General features: G+C 40.9%; 1 protein-coding gene across 1 annotated transcript in view; it reads right to left on the bottom strand.

Moving 5' to 3' along the window:
• LOC134753979 (E3 ubiquitin-protein ligase RNF19B-like) overlaps nucleotides 1–23152 on the bottom strand; it is a 69775-nt gene that overhangs the window by 21064 nt on the left and 25559 nt on the right. The window contains exon 2 of the mRNA XM_063690026.1: nucleotides 14187–14287. Within this exon, the coding sequence (XP_063546096.1) occupies nucleotides 14187–14287 (101 nt within the window). The remainder of the gene's footprint in view (nucleotides 1–14186; nucleotides 14288–23152) is intronic.

A 23152-nucleotide genomic window follows, 5' to 3' on the forward strand; every position in this document is an offset into this window, starting at 1 on the left:
ATCAGCTCTATCATGGGTACCGCTCTCCTAAGTGCTTATCAAGACGAGTCGGGTGACTAAAACAGCGTGTCCCTATGATGCACCAAACCTTAGATCCACTAGGTACTGCCAGGGTTCAGCATCAGCTCTATCATGGGTACTGCTCTCCTAAGTGCTCATCAAGACGAGTCGGATGACTTAAACAGCGTGTGCCTACGTTGCACCAAACCTTAGTTCCGCTAGGTACTGCCAGGGTTCAGCATCAGCTCCATTATGGGTACTGCTCTCATAAGTGCTCATCAAGACGAGTCGGATGACTAAAACAGCGTGTGCCTATGTTGCACCAAACCTTAGATCCATTAGGTACTGCCAGGGTTCAGCATCAGCTCTATCATGGGTACTGCTCTCCTAAGTGCTCATCAAGACGAGTCGGATGACTAAAACAGCGTGTGCCTATGTTGCACCAAACCTTAGTTCCGCTAGGTACTGCCAGGGTTCAGCATCAGCTCCATTATGGGTACTGCTCTCCTAAGTGCTCATCAAGACGAGTCGGGTGACTAAAACAGCGTGTGCCTATATTGCACCAAACCTTAGATCCACTAGGTACTGCCAGGGTTCAGCATCAGCTCTATCATGGGTACTGCTCTCCTAAGTGCTCATCAAGACGAGTCGGATGACTAAAACAGCGTGTGCCTACGTTGCACCAAACCTTAGTTCCGCTAGGTACTGCCAGGGTTCAGCATCAGCTCCATTATGGGTACTGCTCTCATAAGTGCTCATCAAGACGAGTCGGATGACTAAAACAGCGTGTGCCTATGTTGCACCAAACCTTAGATCCATTAGGTACTGCCAGGGTTCAGCATCAGCTCTATCATGGGTACTGCTCTCCTAAGTGCTCATCAAGACGAGTCGGATGACTAAAACAGCGTGTGCCTATGTTGCACCAAACCTTAGTTCCGCTAGGTACTGCCAGGGTTCAGCATCAGCTCCATTATGGGTACTGCTCTCCTAAGTGCTCATCAAGACGAGTCAGGTGACTAAAACAGCGTGTGCCTATGTTGCACCAAACCTTAGATCCATTAGGTACTGCCAGGGTTCAGCATCAGCTCTATCATGGGTACTGCACTCCTAAGTGCTCATCAAGACGAGTCGGATGACTAAAACAGCGTGTGCCTATGTTGCACCAAACCTTAGTTCCGCTAGGTACTGCCAGGGTTCAGCATCAGCTCCATTATGGGTACTGCTCTCCTAAGTGCTCATCAAGACGAGTCAGGTGACTAAAACAGCGTGTGCCTATGTTGCACCAAACCTTAGATCCACTAGGTAGTTCCAGGGTTCAGCATCAGCTCTATCATGGGTACTGCTCTCCTAAGTGCTCATCAAGACGAATCGGATGACTAAAACAGCGTGTGCCTATGTTGCACCAAACCTTAGTTCCGCGAGGTACTGCCAGGGTTCAGCATCAGCTCCATTATGGGTACTGCTCTCCTAAGTGCTCATCAAGACGAGTCGGGTGACTAAAACAGCGTGTGCCTATGTTGCACCAAACCTTAGATCCACTAGGTACTGCCAGGGTTCAGCATCAGCTCTATCATGGGTACTGCTCTCCTAAGTGCTCATCAAGACGAGTCGGGTGACTAAAACAGCGTGTGCCTATGTTGCACCAAACCTTAGATCCACTAGGTACTGCCAGGGTTCAGCATCAGCTCTATCATGGGTACTGCTCTCCTAAGTGCTCATCAAGACGAGTCGGGTGACTAAAACAGCGTGTGCCTATGTTGCACCAAACCTTAGATCCACTAGGTACTGCCAGGGTTCAGCATCAGCTCTATCATGGGTACCGCTCTCCTAAGTGCTCATCAAGACGAGTCGGGTGACTAAAACAGCGTGTGCCTATATTGCACCAAACCTTAGATCCACTAGGTACTGCCAGGGTTCAGCATCAGCTCTATCATGGGTACCGCTCTCCTAAGTGCTTATCAAGACGAGTCGGGTGACTAAAACAGCGTGTCCCTATGATGCACCAAACCTTAGATCCACTAGGTACTGCCAGGGTTCAGCATCAGCTCTATCATGGGTACCGCTCTCCTAAGTGCTCATCAAGACGAGTCGGGTGACTAAAACAGCGTGTGCCTATGTTGCACCAAACCTTAGATCCACTAGGTACTGCCAGGGTTCAGCATCAGCTCTATCATGGGTACTGCTCTCCTAAGTGCTCATCAAGACGAGTCGGGTGACTAAAACAGCGTGTGCCTATGTTGCACCAAACCTTAGATCCACTAGGTACTGCCAGGGTTCAGCATCAGCTCCATTATGGGTACTGCTCTCCTAAGTGCTCATCAAGACGAGTCGGGTGACTAAAACAGCGTGTGCCTATGTTGCACCAAACCTTAGATCCACTAGGTACTGCTAGGGTTCAGCATCAGCTCTATCATGGGTACCGCTCTCCTAAGTGCTCATCAAGACGAGTCGGGTGACTAAAACAGCGTGTGCCTATGTTGCACCAAACCTTAGATCCACTAGGTAGTGCCAGGGTTCAGCATCAGCTCTATCATGGGTACTGCTCTCCTAAGTGCTCATCAAGACGAGTCGGATGACTAAAACAGCGTGTGCCTATGTTGCACCAAACCTTAGTTCCGCTAGGTACTGCCAGGGTTCAGCATCACCTCCATTATGGGTACTGCTCTCCTAAGTGCTCATCAAGACGAGTCGGGTGACTAAAACAGCGTGTGCCTATGTTGCACCAAACCTTAGATCCATTAGGTACTGCCAGGGTTCAGCATCAGCTCTATCATGGGTATGGCTCTCCGAAGTGCTCATCAAGACGAGTCGGATGACTAAAACAGCCTGTGCCTATGTTGCACCAAACCTTAGATCCATTAGGCACTGCCAGGGTCCAGCATCAGCTCTATCTTGGGTACTGCTCTTCCAAGTGCTCATCAAGACGAGTCGGATGACTAAAACAGCGTGTGCCTATGTTGCACCAAACCTTAGTTCCGCTAGGTACTGCCAGGGTTCAGCATCAGCTACATTATGAGTACTGCTCTCCTAAGTGCTCATCAAGACGAGTCGGGTGACTAAAACAGCGTGTGCCTATATTGCACCAAACCTTAGATCCACTAGGTACTGCCAGGGTTCAGCATCAGCTCTATCATGGGTACTGCTCTCCTAAGTGCTCATCAAGACGAGTCGGATGACTAAAACAGCGTGTGCCTACGTTGCACCAAACCTTAGTTCCGCTAGGTACTGCCAGGGTTCAGCATCAGCTCCATTATGGGTACTGCTCTCATAAGTGCTCATCAAGACGAGTCGGATGACTAAAACAGCGTGTGCCTATGTTGCACCAAACCTTAGATCCATTAGGTACTGCCAGGGTTCAGCATCAGCTCTATCATGGGTACTGCTCTCCTAAGTGCTCATCAAGACGAGTCGGATGACTAAAACAGCGTGTGCCTATGTTGCACCAAACCTTAGATCCATTAGGTACTGCCAGGGTTCAGCATCAGCTCTATCATGGGTACTGCACTCCTAAGTGCTCATCAAGACGAGTCGGATGACTAAAACAGCGTGTGCCTATGTTGCACCAAACCTTAGTTCCGCTAGGTACTGCCAGGGTTCAGCATCAGCTCCATTATGGGTACTGCTCTCCTAAGTGCTCATCAAGATGAGTCAGGTGACTAAAACAGCGTGTGCCTATGTTGCACCAAACCTTAGATCCACTAGGTAGTTCCAGGGTTCAGCATCAGCTCTATCATGGGTACTGCTCTCCTAAGTGCTCATCAAGACGAATCGGATGACTAAAACAGCGTGTGCCTATGTTGCACCAAACCTTAGTTCCGCGAGGTACTGCCAGGGTTCAGCATCAGCTCCATTATGGGTACTGCTCTCCTAAGTGCTCATCAAGACGAGTCGGGTGACTAAAACAGCGTGTGCCTATGTTGCACCAAACCTTAGATCCACTAGGTACTGCCAGGGTTCAGCATCAGCTCTATCATGGGTACTGCTCTCCTAAGTGCTCATCAAGACGAGTCGGGTGACTAAAACAGCGTGTGCCTATGTTGCACCAAACCTTAGATCCACTAGGTACTGCCAGGCTTCAGCATCAGCTCTATCATGGGTACTGTTCTCCTAAGTGCTCATCAAGACGAGTCGGGTGACTAAAACAGCGTGTGCCTATGTTGCACCAAACCTTAGATCCACTAGGTACTGCCAGGGTTCAGCATCAGCTCTATCATGGGTACCGCTCTCCTAAGTGCTCATCAAGACGAGTCGGGTGACTAAAACAGCGTGTGCCTATATTGCACCAAACCTTAGATCCACTAGGTACTGCCAGGGTTCAGCATCAGCTCTATCATGGGTACCGCTCTCCTAAGTGCTTATCAAGACGAGTCGGGTGACTAAAACAGCGTGTCCCTATGATGCACCAAACCTTAGATCCACTAGGTACTGCCAGGGTTCAGCATCAGCTCTATCATGGGTACTGCTCTCCTAAGTGCTCATCAAGACGAGTCGGATGACTAAAACAGCGTGTGCCTACGTTGCACCAAACCTTAGTTCCGCTAGGTACTGCCAGGGTTCAGCATCAGCTCCATTATGGGTACTGCTCTCATAAGTGCTCATCAAGACGAGTCGGATGACTAAAACAGCGTGTGCCTATGTTGCACCAAACCTTAGATCCATTAGGTACTGCCAGGGTTCAGCATCAGCTCTATCATGGGTATGGCTCTCCGAAGTGCTCATCAAGACGAGTCGGATGACTAAAACAGCCTGTGCCTATGTTGCACCAAACCTTAGATCCATTAGGTACTGCCAGGGTTCAGCATCAGCTCTATCATGGGTATGGCTCTCCGAAGTGCTCATCAAGACGAGTCGGATGACTAAAACAGCCTGTGCCTATGTTGCACCAAACCTTAGATCCATTAGGTACTGCCAGGGTTCAGCATCAGCTCTATCATGGGTACGGCTCTCCGAAGTGCTCATCAAGACGATTTAAATGACCAAAACCGCGTATGTCTGCACCAAACCAGAATTCTACTAGGTAGTAGGTAGGTACTGCTACTACTGCCAGGGTTCAGTCAGGGTCATTTTGCTCTCTCATTTTAAAATATCACGAATGTAATTTTATTAGACGTTAATCCAAATTGAGAGTAATTCGGAATAATTATTTGACTTTCATGCCCATTGAAGTTAATCCGAATTAAAGTTAATCCGAATTAACTTCAATGGCCATTAACGTCTCAAAAATTTAATCCGAATTAACTTTAATCCGAATTAACTTTAATGCAATTGGTTAATGGCGGAACTAATGGTTAATAAAATTGATCAATGGTTAATTAAAATTAACAATTACGGCCAACACTGCCTATTACTAAGACTCCGCTGTCCGTCTGTCTGTCACCAGGCTGTATCTCATGATCCGTGATAGCCAGACAGTTGAAATTTTCACAGATGATGTATTTCTGTTGCCGCTATAACAACAAATACTAAAAAGTACGGAACCCTCGGTGCGCAAGTCCGACTCGCACTTGGCCGGTTTTTTTAATTGGCGGTTGTGGCCCCTCCCCCTGTGCGCTGGAACCTACTACGGTCAACAATATATTTAAAAAGCTGGAAAAGTACAAAGCACTAGTTAGCGAAAACCAACTTTCCGCACGCTAAACAGCTACATAGCTCGTCGCATAATAATTGATTGTCCTAAGGTAATGTTACGCATAAAACTCTTTTCGCATAATTTTTCTCCAGCTGAAACAGAAAGTAGTATTTTCGAAAATGTTTTGCATAGGTTGTGTAGAATAGGGTAGGTTAGGTTAGGTTTCTTTTATAATTTTTCAGAAATGTAAATAGTTTTAGCACAATAACAATTATGCGAAATGAGTTTTATGCGTAACATTACATTAGGACAATCAATTATTATGCGACCCAATATAGACCCACAAATGGGCCAGCTAGTAAAAATATGGAAAAGTGGCAAAATTAAAAAGTGACACATTATAGATACCTAGAGTTTTTGCCAAGTGCTGAGAACAATAAAGTTCAAAGAGCAACGAGCACGCGCGTGACGCGCGGGGGTAACGGTGTCGAGAGACTCGCGAGACTGAAAACGGAGCGGTAAAGAAAACCCGGTCACGACGCCATTGCCGGCCCGGATACGAGTTTCCTGCCATGAAATGTATCTACCCAACCTGAGATTTTTAATTACTTCTTAAGGCTCTTTTAGTAACTAAAAATCACATGATTAAGAAATCCAATTGGTACATCGACCAAACTTTTTGAAACTCGTCCGCGAACGCTTGAGGCTGCTATCAATTTAAAACTCGTTGGTAGGAGCCGGGGGGGTTTGAACCAGCGAGTCCAGCGACCTCCGGGTTGAAAGTCGCACGTCATTACCGGTAGGCTACATAACGCTTTTTTTAACATTTTTAATGCACCATTTAATAGAAAATAAGGAGAAAAAATTGTCGTAGCGGATTCTCACAAACAGAAGCCAAAACCTGTAATTAACATAAATATAGATTTACACCTTCTACACCACCTTCCAATGCCGAATACGGGGAAAGGCAACTGGTTGCCAGTAACGACAGTTACAACACGCTGGCAACCCAGTCGAGTTGTGAAACTAACCAGACGCATGGAACGACGTTGTTTAAAATAACCTTTATCGTATGAATACTTTATTTACGTAGGTACATTTGTAAAATCAGAATTAAAGTTCGAATACGTACGCAAACGACAATATTTACGACGCGCGACCTTTTCTCTCTTTTCTGGTTCAACTCTGTCATGCCACACGGATATTCGTAATGCTGTCCTTAATATTTTAAGCAGTACAGTTAAACTGCACAGGTAAACCCTAACTGGGTGGAGCACACACACGGCAGCGGTAAACCTGCACAAACTCTCAGTTGTGTATTAGACATGGCACCGTCGTCAGCTGTGCTTGATATTAACGCAGCACTATTAACGTCTTTTAACAAACATTTTTTTTAAGTAAAGTTAATATTCTCGCAAATAGAAACTGAATATACTAATATGTTACACAGTACACGCTATGATACCATTGCACAGTATGTGAATATTACAGTATGGAATATGTCAAAATAACAATATAAAAAAAAAACAAATCCTATATGAGCAAAGAGTGAGAACATCTCTAAATGTACAAAACAACTAGAAATGTACACCGAAATACAAGTTAAAGTATGTTATTTTTACGACATTCTAAGTCTCCGATTGAAAGTAAGATTGAAAGTTTTATTACTTTGCAAATTTGCCTTGTGTTTTTGGTTTCCTTAATTGTATTCGATATGAAAAGTACATTGTTTAAGTCGGGTGAAAGGCACCAAGCCAAATTTCATCCCTTCGTTAACAATCTTCTATACTAATAGCTCCAGTTTAGCCAATTGTGACGGTAAGGTAACTACGGAACCCTACACAGAACATGGCCCGACATGCACCTAGTCGGTTTTTTATTTATATCGTGGTACTCTGCACTTTTAATACGCCAGAGGCAGGGCTCTGATTTATAAAATTCAATTAACTCAACTAGCGTTACATTCCGCTTTATACGAGGCATTTTTATGCAATCGCAATCTACCCGCGATCTACGATCTCCGCGATCAACTGAGGCCTGCGCAGGCGAACGCCACACACGCTCAGTTTTACCTGTACAGTTCAAGAGCCCGCAGGTTAAAAATATCTATTTTCATATTTGCGCAGATCAACTGTGTAGTCGTAGAAAACTGCACGGTCGAATGCCACAGACGCTCCTGCTGAACTGTAAAAAGGTAAAACTGCGCAGGCGTACCCTAGCGTGTATGGCCAGCTTTAGTAACGTCCCACTAGTGTTTGACCTTTAGCCTATATTATGGTGCTCTTACAAAAATACAGATCAAACAGTTACCTATCAAACCAAAAGCTCTTTATAAATTACTCTTACTTTTATTCTCTTTTTTTCTGTGATACCAATTTAAACATTCCTTTACATAACATAATCTAAACCATTAAAATAATCTTAATATGATTATCACAGAAATTACATTAACAGAACTATTAATGATATCCCGTCCGTTTTGTTAATTTTAGCCCCTTGAATATATTTTAAATGAAAAAAGCATTACTAGACCTACGAGTAGCTTAACAACATAGCAAGACCTATTGTGAAAACAAAAAATGCAATGTCAAATCAATTCTAGTTTTATCAAATAGAGTCTACTTAAATCTTACTGATTAGCCATGTCATGACAATAATCAAAAACATAAGAAATTACGCCCGCGCCCTTGATTTAGTTCACCGAGCATTACGAGTGCAATAAGCGACGCGAGCGCGAGCGTCGCGGAACACAGGCTGCCTTTAGCCTCTAGGTAGTCTAGGTTGTTACTCTAATTGTCCACCTAGCAGACGAGTTGGCTTATTGGAACCAGTATAAGAGCTCTTTCTTATTATGCATATTAGTAGTTGCAGATCTGGAGGTCATGTTACATTAGTACTTACAAGAATGCGATTCTTTCACGCTCGCGTGAGTGCACGGTCTGATTAACGGGGCTTTTCTTGGCTTATCATTGTCAACACGAAAAAACTGTCTTCTTAAAATACGACTTACTTCCAAGCACCATTTGTGTAGGCTGACATGTTTTATTACAAGTAGACTTACGAGTTAGTAGTTGTAATAGGACTGGCACATATTACGGTAACTTTTTAGGGTTCCGTACCCAAAGGGTAAAAACTGGACCCTATTACTAAGACTCCACTGTCCGTCTGTCTGTCACCAGGCTGTATCTCATGAACCGTGATAGCTAGTTGAAATTTTCACAGATGATGTATTTCTGTTGCCACTATAACAACAAATACTAAACAGTCGACACACCCTCGGTGGGCGATGGGCGAGTCCGACTCGCACTTGTTTACAGTACTTATGGTGCTACTTTACCACACTAGTGCGCTATAATTAGCACATTACGCAACTATTTCGAAAATTTAAATATGTACTGTAAAACGTTACGATATATGTGGGAATAGGCAATTCGCTTGCGAATTTCCTATTTATCGCACATGTATCGTAATGTAGTGCTATTGACGATGGAATGAGCTGAGAAGTTTTCGAGCTTGTCGACTGTTTGTAGTTGTAGTACTAACATTACATACTACGAGTATGTACTTACGGTCTTGCGTATTTCTTATTATGTATGAATCAGCTATTTATTTATTTATTTTTAACTTTATTGCACAATTAAAATACGTACAAATGGCGAACTTAATGCCTCAAGGCATTCTCTACCAGTCAACCATAGGACAAAACAGAAATTCTCGAATGTGGGTGCAGTGTGAAAAATAATCAGGAAAACAATTTTTATAGCTTTATGTATATTCAACTTACCATTGCTTGAACGTATCTCGTAAGTAGCAATATCTAAGGTTTATGAACTGTCAGTGTACTGTGTCACCATGGCATTATGTCTATTTCTATTATGCCTTACTCTGCAGCTCAATAGGCTTTATGTGATACCAGCGGTACTAAATACTAAACTATAAAAACCGGACAAGTGCGAGTCGGACTCGCGTTTTAAGGGTTCCGTACATCACACAATAACAACACCACGTTTCACGTAAACCATTGCGGCTGGTGTCCCTAAAACAGCCTAACCGCATTTTTGTTCCTAAGACCGACTAACGCTTGACTGTATATTTCTAATAAGTTTTCCTGACATATTTAGGTAAAGAACTATTTGTGTATTTTTTTCAAAATTTTAGATCCATTACCTAGTTTTGGAGATAATGAAGGGGAGGAATGGCCATTTTTTGCATATTTTCTTGAATATTAACTTCTAAACTGTTTATCTTAAAATTATAAAAAAAGAATTATTTGAGATTCTCACATTAAGCCCTTTCATTTGATATAGTTTGCAAAACTTTGTTTTGTAATTTTCTCATTTACCCCCCAAAAGTTGCCTCTATTTAAAAAAAATATTTGTTGATGTTTTACATGTCCGTCTTTGGGTCACATCACAGACTTACATAAGTGTGCCAAATTTCAACTTAATTGGTCCAGTAGTTTCGGAACAAAGAGGCTGTGAGCTGTGACAGACGGACAGACAGACGTACGAGTGATTATAGGAGGTTCCGTTTTTTTTTTCTTTTGAGGTACCCTTCTAATTCTCTGGACTGTGGCAGTGACTGTAATGCCATTTTTAGGGTTCTGTACCCAAAGGGTAAGAACGAGACCCTATTACTAAGACTCCACTGTCCGTCTGTCTGTCTGTCCGTCTGTCTGTCACCAGGCTGTATCTCATGAACCGTGATAGCTAATAGACAGCTGAAATTTTCACAAATGATGTATTTCTGTTGCCACTATAACAACAAATACTGAAAAGTACGGAACCCTTGGTGGGCGAGTACGACTCGCACTTGTCCGGTTTTTCCCATTGCTAATTATTTACGCAGCCGACTACACCTATTTCACTTTTTGGCAGAATAGCAAATTAGCATTGAACAAAAGCAAGGACTTAGCAATGACGATTAGTATTTGATCTCTGTAGACTGTAGACCTTGTCTTGAAGTGTTTTTGTGCCGTGCCGAATTCTTAATGTGGGTATTGTGGGTGTACCCATGGTCGTGAGTGTCATCAGGCCCAAGTTTACGATGCGGTAACATACGTGACGTCATACATCTCCGTTTTGTTACAGTGTTGGTAAATACAGTCTTAACTTTCTAGAATCCTCAGCTTTTGATATTACTCAGATTTCTAAATCCCACTCATTTAGTCTAAGGTCAAGTACTTATTACTTACTTATAGGTACTTGTTGCGTAACTTGTCTTTCATATTTGTGCCATTTTCATCTAAAAGGGTACTTATTGTCGGTTGTCAATAAGGCGGTATTTCCATATAGCTTCAATTTGAAATCAACCTTATCGACAAGTGACCTTTTGGTGGAAAACGTCACATTTAGTAATGTTAGTAATGAATGATTATATGTGTCGTTTACAAGCAAAAGGTACCAACATTGTCGCTTGCCATAAGGACTCTCTGGCAGGTTTTTCGTATAAAGATACAAGAAATTTTCGTCCTTATGGTAGGTGACAACCTATTGATTGAAAACGTCACATATTATAGCTTTAGTAATGTTCTTGTGAAACATCAATATACTACATATTTCATGCTATTTAAAGACGTATTCGAACAGCACAAAAGAAGAAATTGTGTGTTGTTGTTATTTTACTAGACATATTGTATAAATAATCGCAGATTCCGCGGAGAAAGAGAATGAGTAAATAGTATTTATACGATATTGGTCGCACCGCAAAGCAAATAGTATAAACATAGTATTAATTACTAATCAAAGCAATGAAAACAATTGTCAACAGCTTATTATTATAGTAGTAAAACTAGTAACTTTGTCGTGACATTTTACTCTACTAGTGCACTGCCTTATGGGAATATAGTTCAGATCCTGAAACCGCTTTCAACTTTTAGTATGTTGCTGGGCATGGTACTGGGTCTCCAAAACTGCCGGGAGACAGCGGCGCCGGCCATCTACTTCAGCGGAATGACGTCATCAAAATGCCTCCCGCCTCGGTGCGAATATTGCATATTGCACCGAAACTATGCATTGCACATACACGTGTGGGGTATCAAATAAAAGCCATTTAAATATTCTATATTTTATTTCAACACTATGGACAATGGACCAAAATATACAATAGTTTAAGAGCAATTTACAAAGAAATCAAAATGATGTAAAAAATATTCGATTATTTTATAACCAAATCAAAAGTCGGACGTTAAAGCAATGTACTACAACATTAAAGATGATGTCTCAAGTCTCAAGCCATACACTGATACCAACAAAATCAAAATCAGACCAAAAATGTGGAAATTATGCATCAAAATGTAGTAGGTATTTTCTAGAACAAACTCGAAATTGGTCATTTTCAGGATAATCTGTATAAGCTTCTAGTATGTTATTAGCAATATAAAAAGTATCATAAAACTGCTGGGAGACAATCTCTATAGTGCCCGAGTGACAAATAATGGCGTCATATATGTGACCACTACCGAAATTTGCAAAATCTAAATTATAACTATACCATGAGTCATACATACACGTGTGCTATATCAAACGAAAGGTTATTAAATATATTATGATTCGTTAATACATTAATTATAAAAACAATGTATATTTTAGAAGCTACAAACAAAGAAAAACCACTTTTTTTGAGAAAAGTTCGTGTACATATATTTTATAGCTCAACTAAAAACGTTATAACAATGTTGCGTCTAATATAAAAGAAACCAGTTATTAAACTATACGTCATAGCTTAAATTTTTAATTTCCGACAAAAACTGTAGAAGTTGTACTAAAAAAAACTAAAGCGCGCCAACAATTCTACCTTAATGCGCTCATATTATGCAAAGAATAGTCCTATTAAATATATTAATAACGGGTCACTCACGTGTTTTAAGTCTAAAACGCTCGACATGTTTCACTCCGTACCGTCCGTTATTAATATATTTAATATGTCTGTGTCTCACGGAAGTTTTGTTATTAAAAAGAATAGTCCTAATTATCGGGTATTAAATGAAAGAACATTACATATATCAAACACATGAAAACGATATTTTGGAGTGGAATTATACTTTATAAATTGAATTTGTTTGATAAATAAGCAAAACAACGGTTTCTTTTCGTACCTAATCTCCTCCTTTGAAAGTCGGTTAAAGTTTAAGTTTTGTGCACCTGGGCTACAAAGGCGAATGAATTGACGCCTCATTTATCAAAATCAGTTCAGTAGTTCCATGTAAACAATACATCACACGTAGACAGCAAATTCTGTCTATTTCTAGTGTCTGGGAGAGGACACTGACTTCTGTATATGTGTATGTGCAATGCATAGTTTGGGTGCAAAATGCAATATTCGCAACGAGGCGGGAGTCATTTTGATGACGTCATTCCGCTGAAGTAGATGGCCGGCGCCGCTGTCTCCCGGCAGTTTTGGAGACCCAGTAACCCGCCCCAGTAGACCCATGCCCAACAGCATACTAAAATTTGGTAGGGGTTTCCGGATCTGAACTATCTCTTCGACCGTTTCCCATAAGGCATAGTACTTATACGTGACGTTGTGCGGCGAAAGCACTGTCTCTAATCGCTAAATTGATTTTGTCCATGCGAGTCCGCACATATCGAGAGGGAATCGGAAATTCGAAAACGAAATCGTTTCGATAATCGGCACTGCTGTGTCGTAATCGTAACTTAAGCAATTTCATTTCGCTCAGCATGCGCCGACACTGGTAGAAAGTGACGTCTTTATTAAACTATGCGAGGCGGGCATGCTGATGCAAAAAGTATTTCAATCACTTAGCAACCGGCAAGTCGAACGCCCAGGAAAACCAGGATTGTCTCTGTGTGACATTAAAAGCGATGACAACTCTAGACGACGAGGGAGTAATGGGAACTTTTGTGAAATTATATATACAGCGGATGTCATTCCAGATCTAGAGCAGACCCCAACTGTCGAAGGACCTCCACCTTACAGAAAACCGCAGCCAAATAACACTAGACCCTACTCATAGTGATGTGTTCCTGCCGGTGAGTAAGGTTGCCAGAGCTCAACGAGGGTGCGGGGTGTTAGGGTCGGCAACGTGCATGTAACACCTCTGGAGATGCAGGCGTCCATAGGCTACGGTGACACGGTTTACAGTATAAAAAAAAATAGCAAATATATCCTATAGCCGCCAGGACGGGGCAACTGTCATGCACACAGCTAATAAATAAATGCACTATCCGATTACCAGTTTACTCAACAGTTCTGTTTTCTGGTTCGCCTGAGCGAGACTCGCGTGCAAACCGAAATAATACATAGGAATAATAGCGGTCAGGAGTGCTCTCCCAATTTCACAAGGCCGCTAATTTTTGCTCTATCCTTCTTTGTTTTGAGAAAAGGCGATATGTGGTGAAGTGGACAGCACATTCAAGTGATTCGACTTCAACAGTTGGTGCAAGCCCAGGGCCGACGTGCTTGCAGGTTTGCACAATTCCATTTGTTCGGTGCGACGCAACACCAAGGTCGCCTCGGAGGATTAGATGCGCGCTTTTACCTAATCAAAATGCTTCAAGCGGTACGTGATTGAGAAAAAAAGTGGTATTTGTGGTTTCGACGCACACTTTGTTTTAGACGCGTGATCCGAATGTTTTGATTGGTGGGTTAGGGTTACCTCTTCGTCCTCAGCGATGAACTCTATGGTGGTCTGCTGCCTGTTCTGTGACTGCTCTACGGCGCTCAGCTTCACCGGCCGAGTGTCTGCTTGATCCAATACTGTAACAAGAGATCGTAATGTTTAATATTCGCACGGAGTAGGATGGAGATGGCAAGTGGGCGTTCCCGTCTATCCGACAGTTAGTAGCGACCGACTCACTTTATGCACAGACTATGCTCAGTTGTTGTGTAAACTTCATGCTCGAATGACATTCACGTCGTACGTACGCTCGTCTAACAAAAATTGATAATTAAATTTAAAATGCCGTATTGTGCAGTATTAAGCTGCAGAAATCACAGCGGTTTAAAAAATCTTTCACGTGGAGGTATTTCCTATCACCGGTGGTTATTTATTTAAATATAATCCGATAAATACGAAAAATCTGTTTCTATTGCATTATTTACGAATGTTCGTTAAGTAAATCTATATTTTGTCAGTTAGAACTTAGAGTTCACAATCCTTTGTCACTATTCTTTACGTTTATCTGGAATATTCGCTATCCTAAATGTCAAATAACTTCGCTACTCAGATGCTGCGCAATGTCGATATTTATATCGATAAAGTTAAAGTTACGATATTTCAAGTTTGATGTTTGGTAGTTCGGTAATAAATTATTATTTTAGACACGTTTCTAATTATTTTTTGGGATAATCAATGTCTTAGTAAATATGGCAGCTCTGGTCATCAAGCACTAAGTTAAGTCGGGGTCATTTCATGGCAACCTTTCAAACCTTCGTATTCCTTTACATACGTTTTTGTTTTTTACACCCATCATATTTTCATCGTTAATATAATTAGACTAGGTACTTAATGCACTTATGCGTACAATGCATGCAATGTGCCATGAATAAACGTTTTATATTTTCTATTTCTTTATTATTAATTATTGTAGGTTACCACAAGATGCCGATATTAAAAATAAATGGGTCAATGCTACTGGGCAAGAAAATTAGTTTCCGCAAAAATATAGCACCATTTGCTAGGAGCATTTCTTAGAGAAAGATTTCTGGGGATAAAATTGCCATACATCTCATCTAGCGTCCACACGCCTAAAACTTAGTTACTAATTTAGTAATTATTAGTGACATTCGGGCTCACTTAATTAATAAAAAGTGTTCCGTACCACGCAAACTAGCGTGAAATATTGGAATTTTGCCGCCCCCCTTCCTGATTTGATAGGTCACAATCTTACAATCAAATCAAGTGGGATCGATGAGCCAGTTTCATGTATGCTTTCACACCATACAATTAATTTGACAATTTAATCAGGTTGTCCCGTCTAGATTGGCCTTAAATGCTGCTACAAGTAAATATATTGTTAAAGACGAATACTTACCTATGTAAGTAATTGCAGATTTGTGATCACAAAATAACAGCAATACCGAGTTAATAGACCTTTAAAGAACTATGATTTTATCTGTTTGACTTTAAGATATATTTAATGTTCACATTAACAACCTAGTTGGTCAATTAATAAGAAACAAATTTCTAGTTAGATATTTGTTGTACTGTACTACATATTATTTTTCATACAATCACGATTATCACTACCTATATTATAATCATAAATAAAGTATCATCTAAATGTGTTAAAACATACGGTAATGAAATATCAATACCTAACTGAACACACAAATATCGATAAAACACTCCGATTACACTGTCCCCTCCCTATATCGTCGAATGGAAAGAAGTTCCAACGGTTAGCTACTCGCAGGCGTGTAGAGGTCTCGAAAACACCAGTGTAACGTGACCGTGAGATCCGTAACAAACCATGCGTAATTAGACCTTACTTATACTGGTTTTTTAGCCCTTTTCTCGCCTGTAATAAGTAAGTGATTTTAAAATTATATAAAATAACGCCATCTGGTGTTGAGTAGTTGTATTAGGTGAACGTTGAGCGAGCTTTTGTGAGATGAATGAGATAATGAAAGAGTCGTATGTCATATAGCTTTGACATTATAATTTAAACCGTCACTCATGTAGCCTACAGTTGATATTCGTTCGAGAAATGTCCACCGGTAATAACTTTTTGGTATGGAAAGTTGCTACGAATCAGAGCAATTTTGTAAGTGTGTGACGTATTTTAACGTGGCTATGAATGTGTGAGTTTAGCGACACTGGTTTTCATACTAAATAGGAGTCATTTCACATCCACTAGTTTATTAATTCGTGAATATTCGCATCATAACTTACGAATAAAAAAATACATAAGTACTAAAATAAGGAAAAAAAATATATTTAGCAAAGATCACAACTGTTAAGGGGCCTACTGACTATCAGTCCGCCGGACGATATCGGCCTGTCAGTTAGAACAAAAATTTGACAGTTCCGAACAACAGACAGGCCGATATCGTCCGGCGGACTGATAGTCAGTGGACCCCTTTAGATACAGGTTTTTAAACATCTAAATACTTTAATCATAAAAAAAATGTATTAAATAGATTGCCTTCGTGATTGCCGCGATAGCACTCATAAATGAATAGTACATTGTTTGTGCAACATAGGGCGTAGTTAAATCGCGACGGCTTGCAGGAGCGATTTATAGACTCGAGTTTGCAATATTATTACGCCCCGAGTTACACACAATGTTTTTCATCACACTTGCGATACAAAAATGAAGTATAAAGACAAAAAACTGGTAATTATAACACCATAGCAACTTCATAAGGGGTCATCCATTAATTACATTACACGAATTTGACGATTTTTTTACCCCTCCCCCCTCCTTGTCACACCTGGTCACATTTGGCAACCCCTTCCCCCCTGGTGTGACGTCTAATATTGGGCAATTTCGTCTTCAACAAAAACAGCAATTTAAATAAAGTATCATTATTTTAATTATAAAAATATTTTTAATAAAAGCAATATTAGTAAGTGAAGAAAGTGATGTACTATTAGTTATTCTGTGGTGATGTCACAAAGTTTGTGACTCCCCCTTGTCACATTTTCTTGACCCCCTCCCTCCCCCTAAACGTGTGATGTAATTAATGGATGACCCCTAACTCCCTAGGGAAAACGCTTTTTCTATAGTTCCCGCTAAGCCTGCGTGCAATTCCACATTTACTGAGCGAGTGTGATGAAAACAATTTAAAAACATTACATCGCGTAAGTTAATAGCTATTATAGTAATCTATAATGTCTAAAATATTTCAAGACCCGTGACTAACGATTGCTAGAAAAGTCTTCAGACGTCGAGATTGCAGGAAATGCAGGATAGTAATTTACATAATAATTATACGCGATATAATCTGCTTAGATTTCTTTATTTAAATGAAATAAGTAATTATGTATTATTATTGTATGTACATAAAATACCACGATTTAATTACAATTACAAACTTTTTATAGATTCATTATTAGTAGCTTATTTATAACGAGTAGGCGATGGTTTAGATGTCGTGGGGACCATGTCGGGACTGTTGCAGCTTGCAGCCTTCGCGCGTTTAGTAAAAGGGAACCGTCACACCCGGGGCTCATAATGCCCGGTCTACAAACGTGACTATTTACACACAAATATTGACTGTATCGCCCAAGAGTTTTATGAAGTTCGTAGTTTAGGAAGTTAAAATAGAAACAGTCAAATGCGACACGTTTTGGACAATATTTGGGTTAATTTAATTTATCACAGCCACAGCTAGCCCGATGACGATGTTTGTTTTCAATACTTTCATAAGAGAGAGTTATTCTCAATCTGCAGGTACTAACTATACATATTAGACATTAGTCATATTTGAGTTAAGATCCAACAGGAGTGGTCATTTCTCCATACAAACGTTCGACTGTTTCCTCCGTGGTTTTTGAGCTAGAGGAATGATTTTTTCAACACAGATTAATATTGTCAATATCTGTGTCGGTATGTTTTGCTTTTTTTGATATTTTTGTTTTTTAAGGTGCTAGAGCCCTTCAAACATGGCCAAAAATGGCCTCACTGACTATGCCGCAATGAGAGGCGTGGTATTCAAAACTGATATCAATTAGCCAAAAAATTAAAACAGTACGACACAGACAATTTCATAATCATTTAGATTTCCAAATTTGGTTACGATTGGTTAAGTTTTGGAGGAGGAAACAGTCGAGTACAAAACCTCGATTTTTAAGATTTTCACGCAGGATTTTTCGCCTTAGCTGCAGTTGTCCTTATCGCACAAATTTTAGGGGCGGGGTCAAGTTTCTAAATACGTACACAGACAGAAAAGTGATGGGCAATAGTCGACATTGAATGTCGATAATCTAGTGATGTGATAAGATCGATAAACCATAACAAAGTCGCGATTTGCCTCTTAGTAGGCGAAGTAAGTAAAGTGAGTATGCACTTTGGCCTCAGGGGATCGTTTAACACTATTTTTTATTCCTTGGTTCATACAAAGCTGATCTGACGCACTATCTACGAGATTAAGTCCTGGCTACCCCCCAAAAAGGGAGGGGAAAAGTCGGCTTCTGCGGTCCAGTTTGCCTCTATTTCTACCTATCTGTTGCTATGAGATCAAATTTGGTATAAATTAGGGACGAATAATTTATTTTAGAAATAATAGTTTCACATTTTCATACACAAATCTGAATATATGAACGAAACATTAAAATAAAATAAATAAATGACGCTCCCAAACAACAAACGTGATTTTTTTGCCGTTTTTTGTGTAATGGTACGAAACCCTTCGTGCGCGAGTCCGACTCGCACTTGGCCGTTTTTTGTTAATAGCTTTTGAACTTTTTTATGTGGGAATAAACGCTTCGAATACATTTTTCTAGACATCATTCCGAATCTAATGAGGTATCATACGTATTTTTAGGAATTAGTATCTCTATTAGTGGCAGCCGTACAAGCCCAATTTCAATGAAAAACCGCAAATCGATGTACAGGTTAGCCGTTTGGCACACGCATACAAGAGGTCAAAACAAAATTTTTGACCCGCAGTTCCTAAAAAAAATCCCTTAGGAGGGGTGTGCTGAAACATTTTTTTTTTGTATGGAAAAAAACTTTTTTTTTTCAAAACCCTATCGTGTGTTATACGAAAGGGCTTTTTGAGGCGATTCTAAAAGTATCATCATTACATTTTAGCATTTTTTTTTTGTAAATTAAAACAAATAGACCATGTGTTGATGAATAAACTATTATCTATCTATCTATCTAGAATTTTCAAAACATACCAAATTTGGGGTCAAGTTAAAGGGTTAAAGAGGTATGTCTCATTGGATATATGGATATTGCGTATCATTGTATGATTAATATGTACCGTATCTGCAGTACAGTTCCATAAGTCTCGTAAAATAGGTATTGAAGTAGAATTGTGTCACTTTGTATTAATAATAATATAATATAATTTCTTTATTCAGATAACTAGGATCCATTGGGGTTAGGTACATGGTGACTTAAAATCTATTGTTAATATTTAAAAGACTAATTAAATTAAAAAAAAACTAAATAAAATTATTTTTAAAATTGCTTTTTTGGGGTTCGATATGAGGATATCACGTATCATTTCTGGTATATTGTACAAAAAAAATCAGCCATATCGGATCTGGAGGAGCCCAAACTTGGTATGTTTTGAAAATTCTTTTTGTTTCAATTTAAGAAAAACCGGCCAAGTGCGAGTCGGACTCCCGTTCCAAGGGTTCCGTACATTACAAAATTTAAACAATGTATTTTTTATGTGAAACGTGAGTGAAATGTCTTTAAAAAACCCGTAGGGGTCGGATCAAAAACTAAGTAATTAAGTCCGACTCACGCTTGACCGCAATTTCTAATAGGTTTTCCTGTAATCTTTAGGTAAAGATCTATTTTGTGTATTTTTTCAAAATTTTAGACCCAGTAGTTTCATTTTTTGCCTATTTTCTTGAATAACTTCTAAATTGTTTATCCTAAAATTATAAAAAAATGTATTAGAGATACGACTATAATTTAATATTTTTGTATATATTTAAAAATATTTAATTGGATTAATTTAACAGCCGTTATCTTGTTTGTTTTTATACAACAATGTTTTCTTGTATGTCCATGTTATGTTATGTTGTTTTTCTCTTCTGTACCTCGAAATGTTAATTATATTGCAGGTTGTAGAAGGATATTGAATTCAGTTACTTAAAATCAAGGAGCTAATCACAATAACAGGGAATAAGCAAACGCTTAGTGGTGGTAGCGAGCGAACGAGTTATACACAAGACAAGACAAGAGACGCCACACCCAGCCAGGAACATGCCTGCTCCGGACTAGCCGGCATACCAGGGGACGTAATTTTATGGGGAGTGACACGCCCTGGGATGGGAAAGGGATAGTTATAATCAGCCGGCTATGCAGCCTTAAGCCAATATTGGAAGATAGGTGGGGTAGGTTATGTCGTCGAGGGAGAGCGTTGGTGATAATATGCTTCTCGTCGTTTTCGTTTCGGTCTTCATAACATCTTGTGCCAAGCGAGGCCAATATCATCTTGAGATAACGTTTGCTCGTCGATTCGAGGTGTTGGTTCTTCTTCTTCTGATTCGCTGTCGGTTTCGTCCAGTTGATATATTTCTCTTGCTGCTTTGATGAATTCGCCTTTGTCGTCTGCCATGTTGAGCCACTCAGAGGGATGCCGGGATGGAGCTCTGTAGCTATATCTTATGCGGCTTCTAACAGATGAGGTTTTGGGCGTCTTAGGATGTCCTAGGTAGCATTTTATCCTCTTGGTTATTGTTCTGCCGTTCTGACATTAATTCCCAATCATGCAATTCTCCCCGCTCGCTTGCCTCCTTTATAAAAAACTAAGTCTACCAAGATGCCCATACTTCGAGCACAAGAGGACGGCACGTTGTCACTTAAACAACACTCATTTAAACAATTCATAAAGAAATAGCACCACAAAGAAACATACAAATAGCACCTCACTTGGATTGCATAGCTATCAAATTTGAGTGGTAGAGTCCTCTAATTCCGCGTAGTGGCGATACCCTTTTTTTGTCACTGCACATGTTGCAGCAGTGAATCGTGTAGACAATGCACTTCGTTGAGCCCCCCTCCCCTCCCCCCGCCCCCCGCGTCTGTCAGCCTGCACGTTCGGGATAAACTAAAAAACCGGACAATCGCGAGCCGGACCCGCCAACCGAGGGCTCCGTACTTTTTAGTATCTGTTGCTGCAGGCAACAGAAACACATCATCCGTGAAAACTTCAACCGTCCAGCCATCACGGTTTACGAGACACAGGCCGGCGACAGACAGACGGACAGACGGACAGTGGCACGGAACCCTAACAACCACCGAGCGGACCCCCATGCGGCCCTCACCCATTAACAGAGCGACTCCCGAGGAAGGTTCAGGCGTACAATTTGTAGCCTAATAAGTTGTTTGTTTTTAAACTAACTTAACCCCAACAACACAGAATGTAGTTGTACCTACATACAAACACTGTTAAGAACGGACCGTTATTTAAAAGACGTAAAATGGAAAAATCTCACCGGTAAATTGCACTGTTAACATTGCCACTCACTGTTTCACTTCACATACAACCAACCCACGTGTTACGAGATAAGCAGATATTCTATAGAAACGTATACTGCATATCTAGATGCTCGCGTCGGTAAAAACTATCACGGTCCGGTCAACATCTGGTGACAAGATGCAATTGCGAAATCTGGTAGCGAGCGAACGAGTTATAATCGAAGAATACATTTGTAAGAAAAGAACTGGGTATAGCGTGGTATGTGAAGTGGAGGCCGGCGCGGCGAGGAGCGCAAAATGCGTGCGCGTCTGTGTGCGTGCACCACACACTGGGATAGTCCCTCGCTACGCGGTACCGCCCCCGTCAGCGCGACGGCGATATTCAACTTGAAATCTCAAAATTGAAAACGGGCTCACCTCCTGTTGGCTCTTAAGGTTTGGAAAGTACACCGAAAGTGTATAATTAAATTGAATATTTGTACTATACCTACACAAGAATAACAGGCCATAATCTCCTCTAATAAAGTTGTATTTGTTTATTATTTTACGTGGTAATGTTATTGCATGGCTTGTGTTGGTAAAAAATGTCTATTAGCCCCAAGGCCCCAATGGTCCAGATGATATTGTGGTCTGCGGAAATAGGTGTGAACATGGATTAGTCGCGCCGCGGACACTCGGACAGGTGTAGCGAATCCTCCCGTGTCGGGCGCCCGCGGAAGCGGCCCGTTGCTGGCACGGTGAATTTCACAAATCACAATACCGTATACTGCAACAAACTGAGACATCATTTCAATCGAGTCGGCGAGTCGAAGGCATTAAACCCCACCGGCGAACCAGTTTAAGACCGATTTACGAATGTCGAATACTGGAGCTCGAATTTCGCAACAAATTCGTGTTCACAGATTGCTACCAATAGGTACCTAAGTAATTCACTAAAAATGTTGTTTCGAACCCGAATTGGTAGGTACCAAAAGTAGGAATGACATGTAGAAATGGCAGGAAACATGCTCTCGAGATTCAAACATTTTGCTTGCCGCTTAATCTTTGCTTATCTTGTTTAGGTTCGCAAGCTGACATGGCACATCGGCAACAGTTCCAGCAACATGCCGCTATCGACATGCTACTGTTTCTTGCCGGCATGTTACCGCAGAACTATCTAAGAACAAACATGCTGCTACGGGATGTTAGCACTCGTGCCGCTGGTTCTGACGGTCCACGACGGTTCTGGCGGGAACCTCAGCCAGGGGCATGCATGAATGACGTCCCTGCTCCCTGGATGGTCCCCAGCCAGTAATTGACAACCACACTTATTCTGGTTGAAGAATGGCTGTGAGCTCGTAAACCGTTGTGAATAATACGCCCATGTCCGGTGGAACGAAAAATATCAACCGGCGAACACCACTCGATAACACTTCATCATTAATTTGGACGGTTGCTACTCGTAATTGCTAACTTCGTTATATGTATGTACGAACAGTGACAAGGGCAATACTGTAGGGTTTGCTCCCGG

The sequence above is a fragment of the Cydia strobilella genome, chromosome 2 (genome assembly GCF_947568885.1).
Source record: "Cydia strobilella chromosome 2, ilCydStro3.1, whole genome shotgun sequence".
NCBI classification, from domain to species: domain Eukaryota; kingdom Metazoa; phylum Arthropoda; class Insecta; order Lepidoptera; family Tortricidae; genus Cydia; species Cydia strobilella.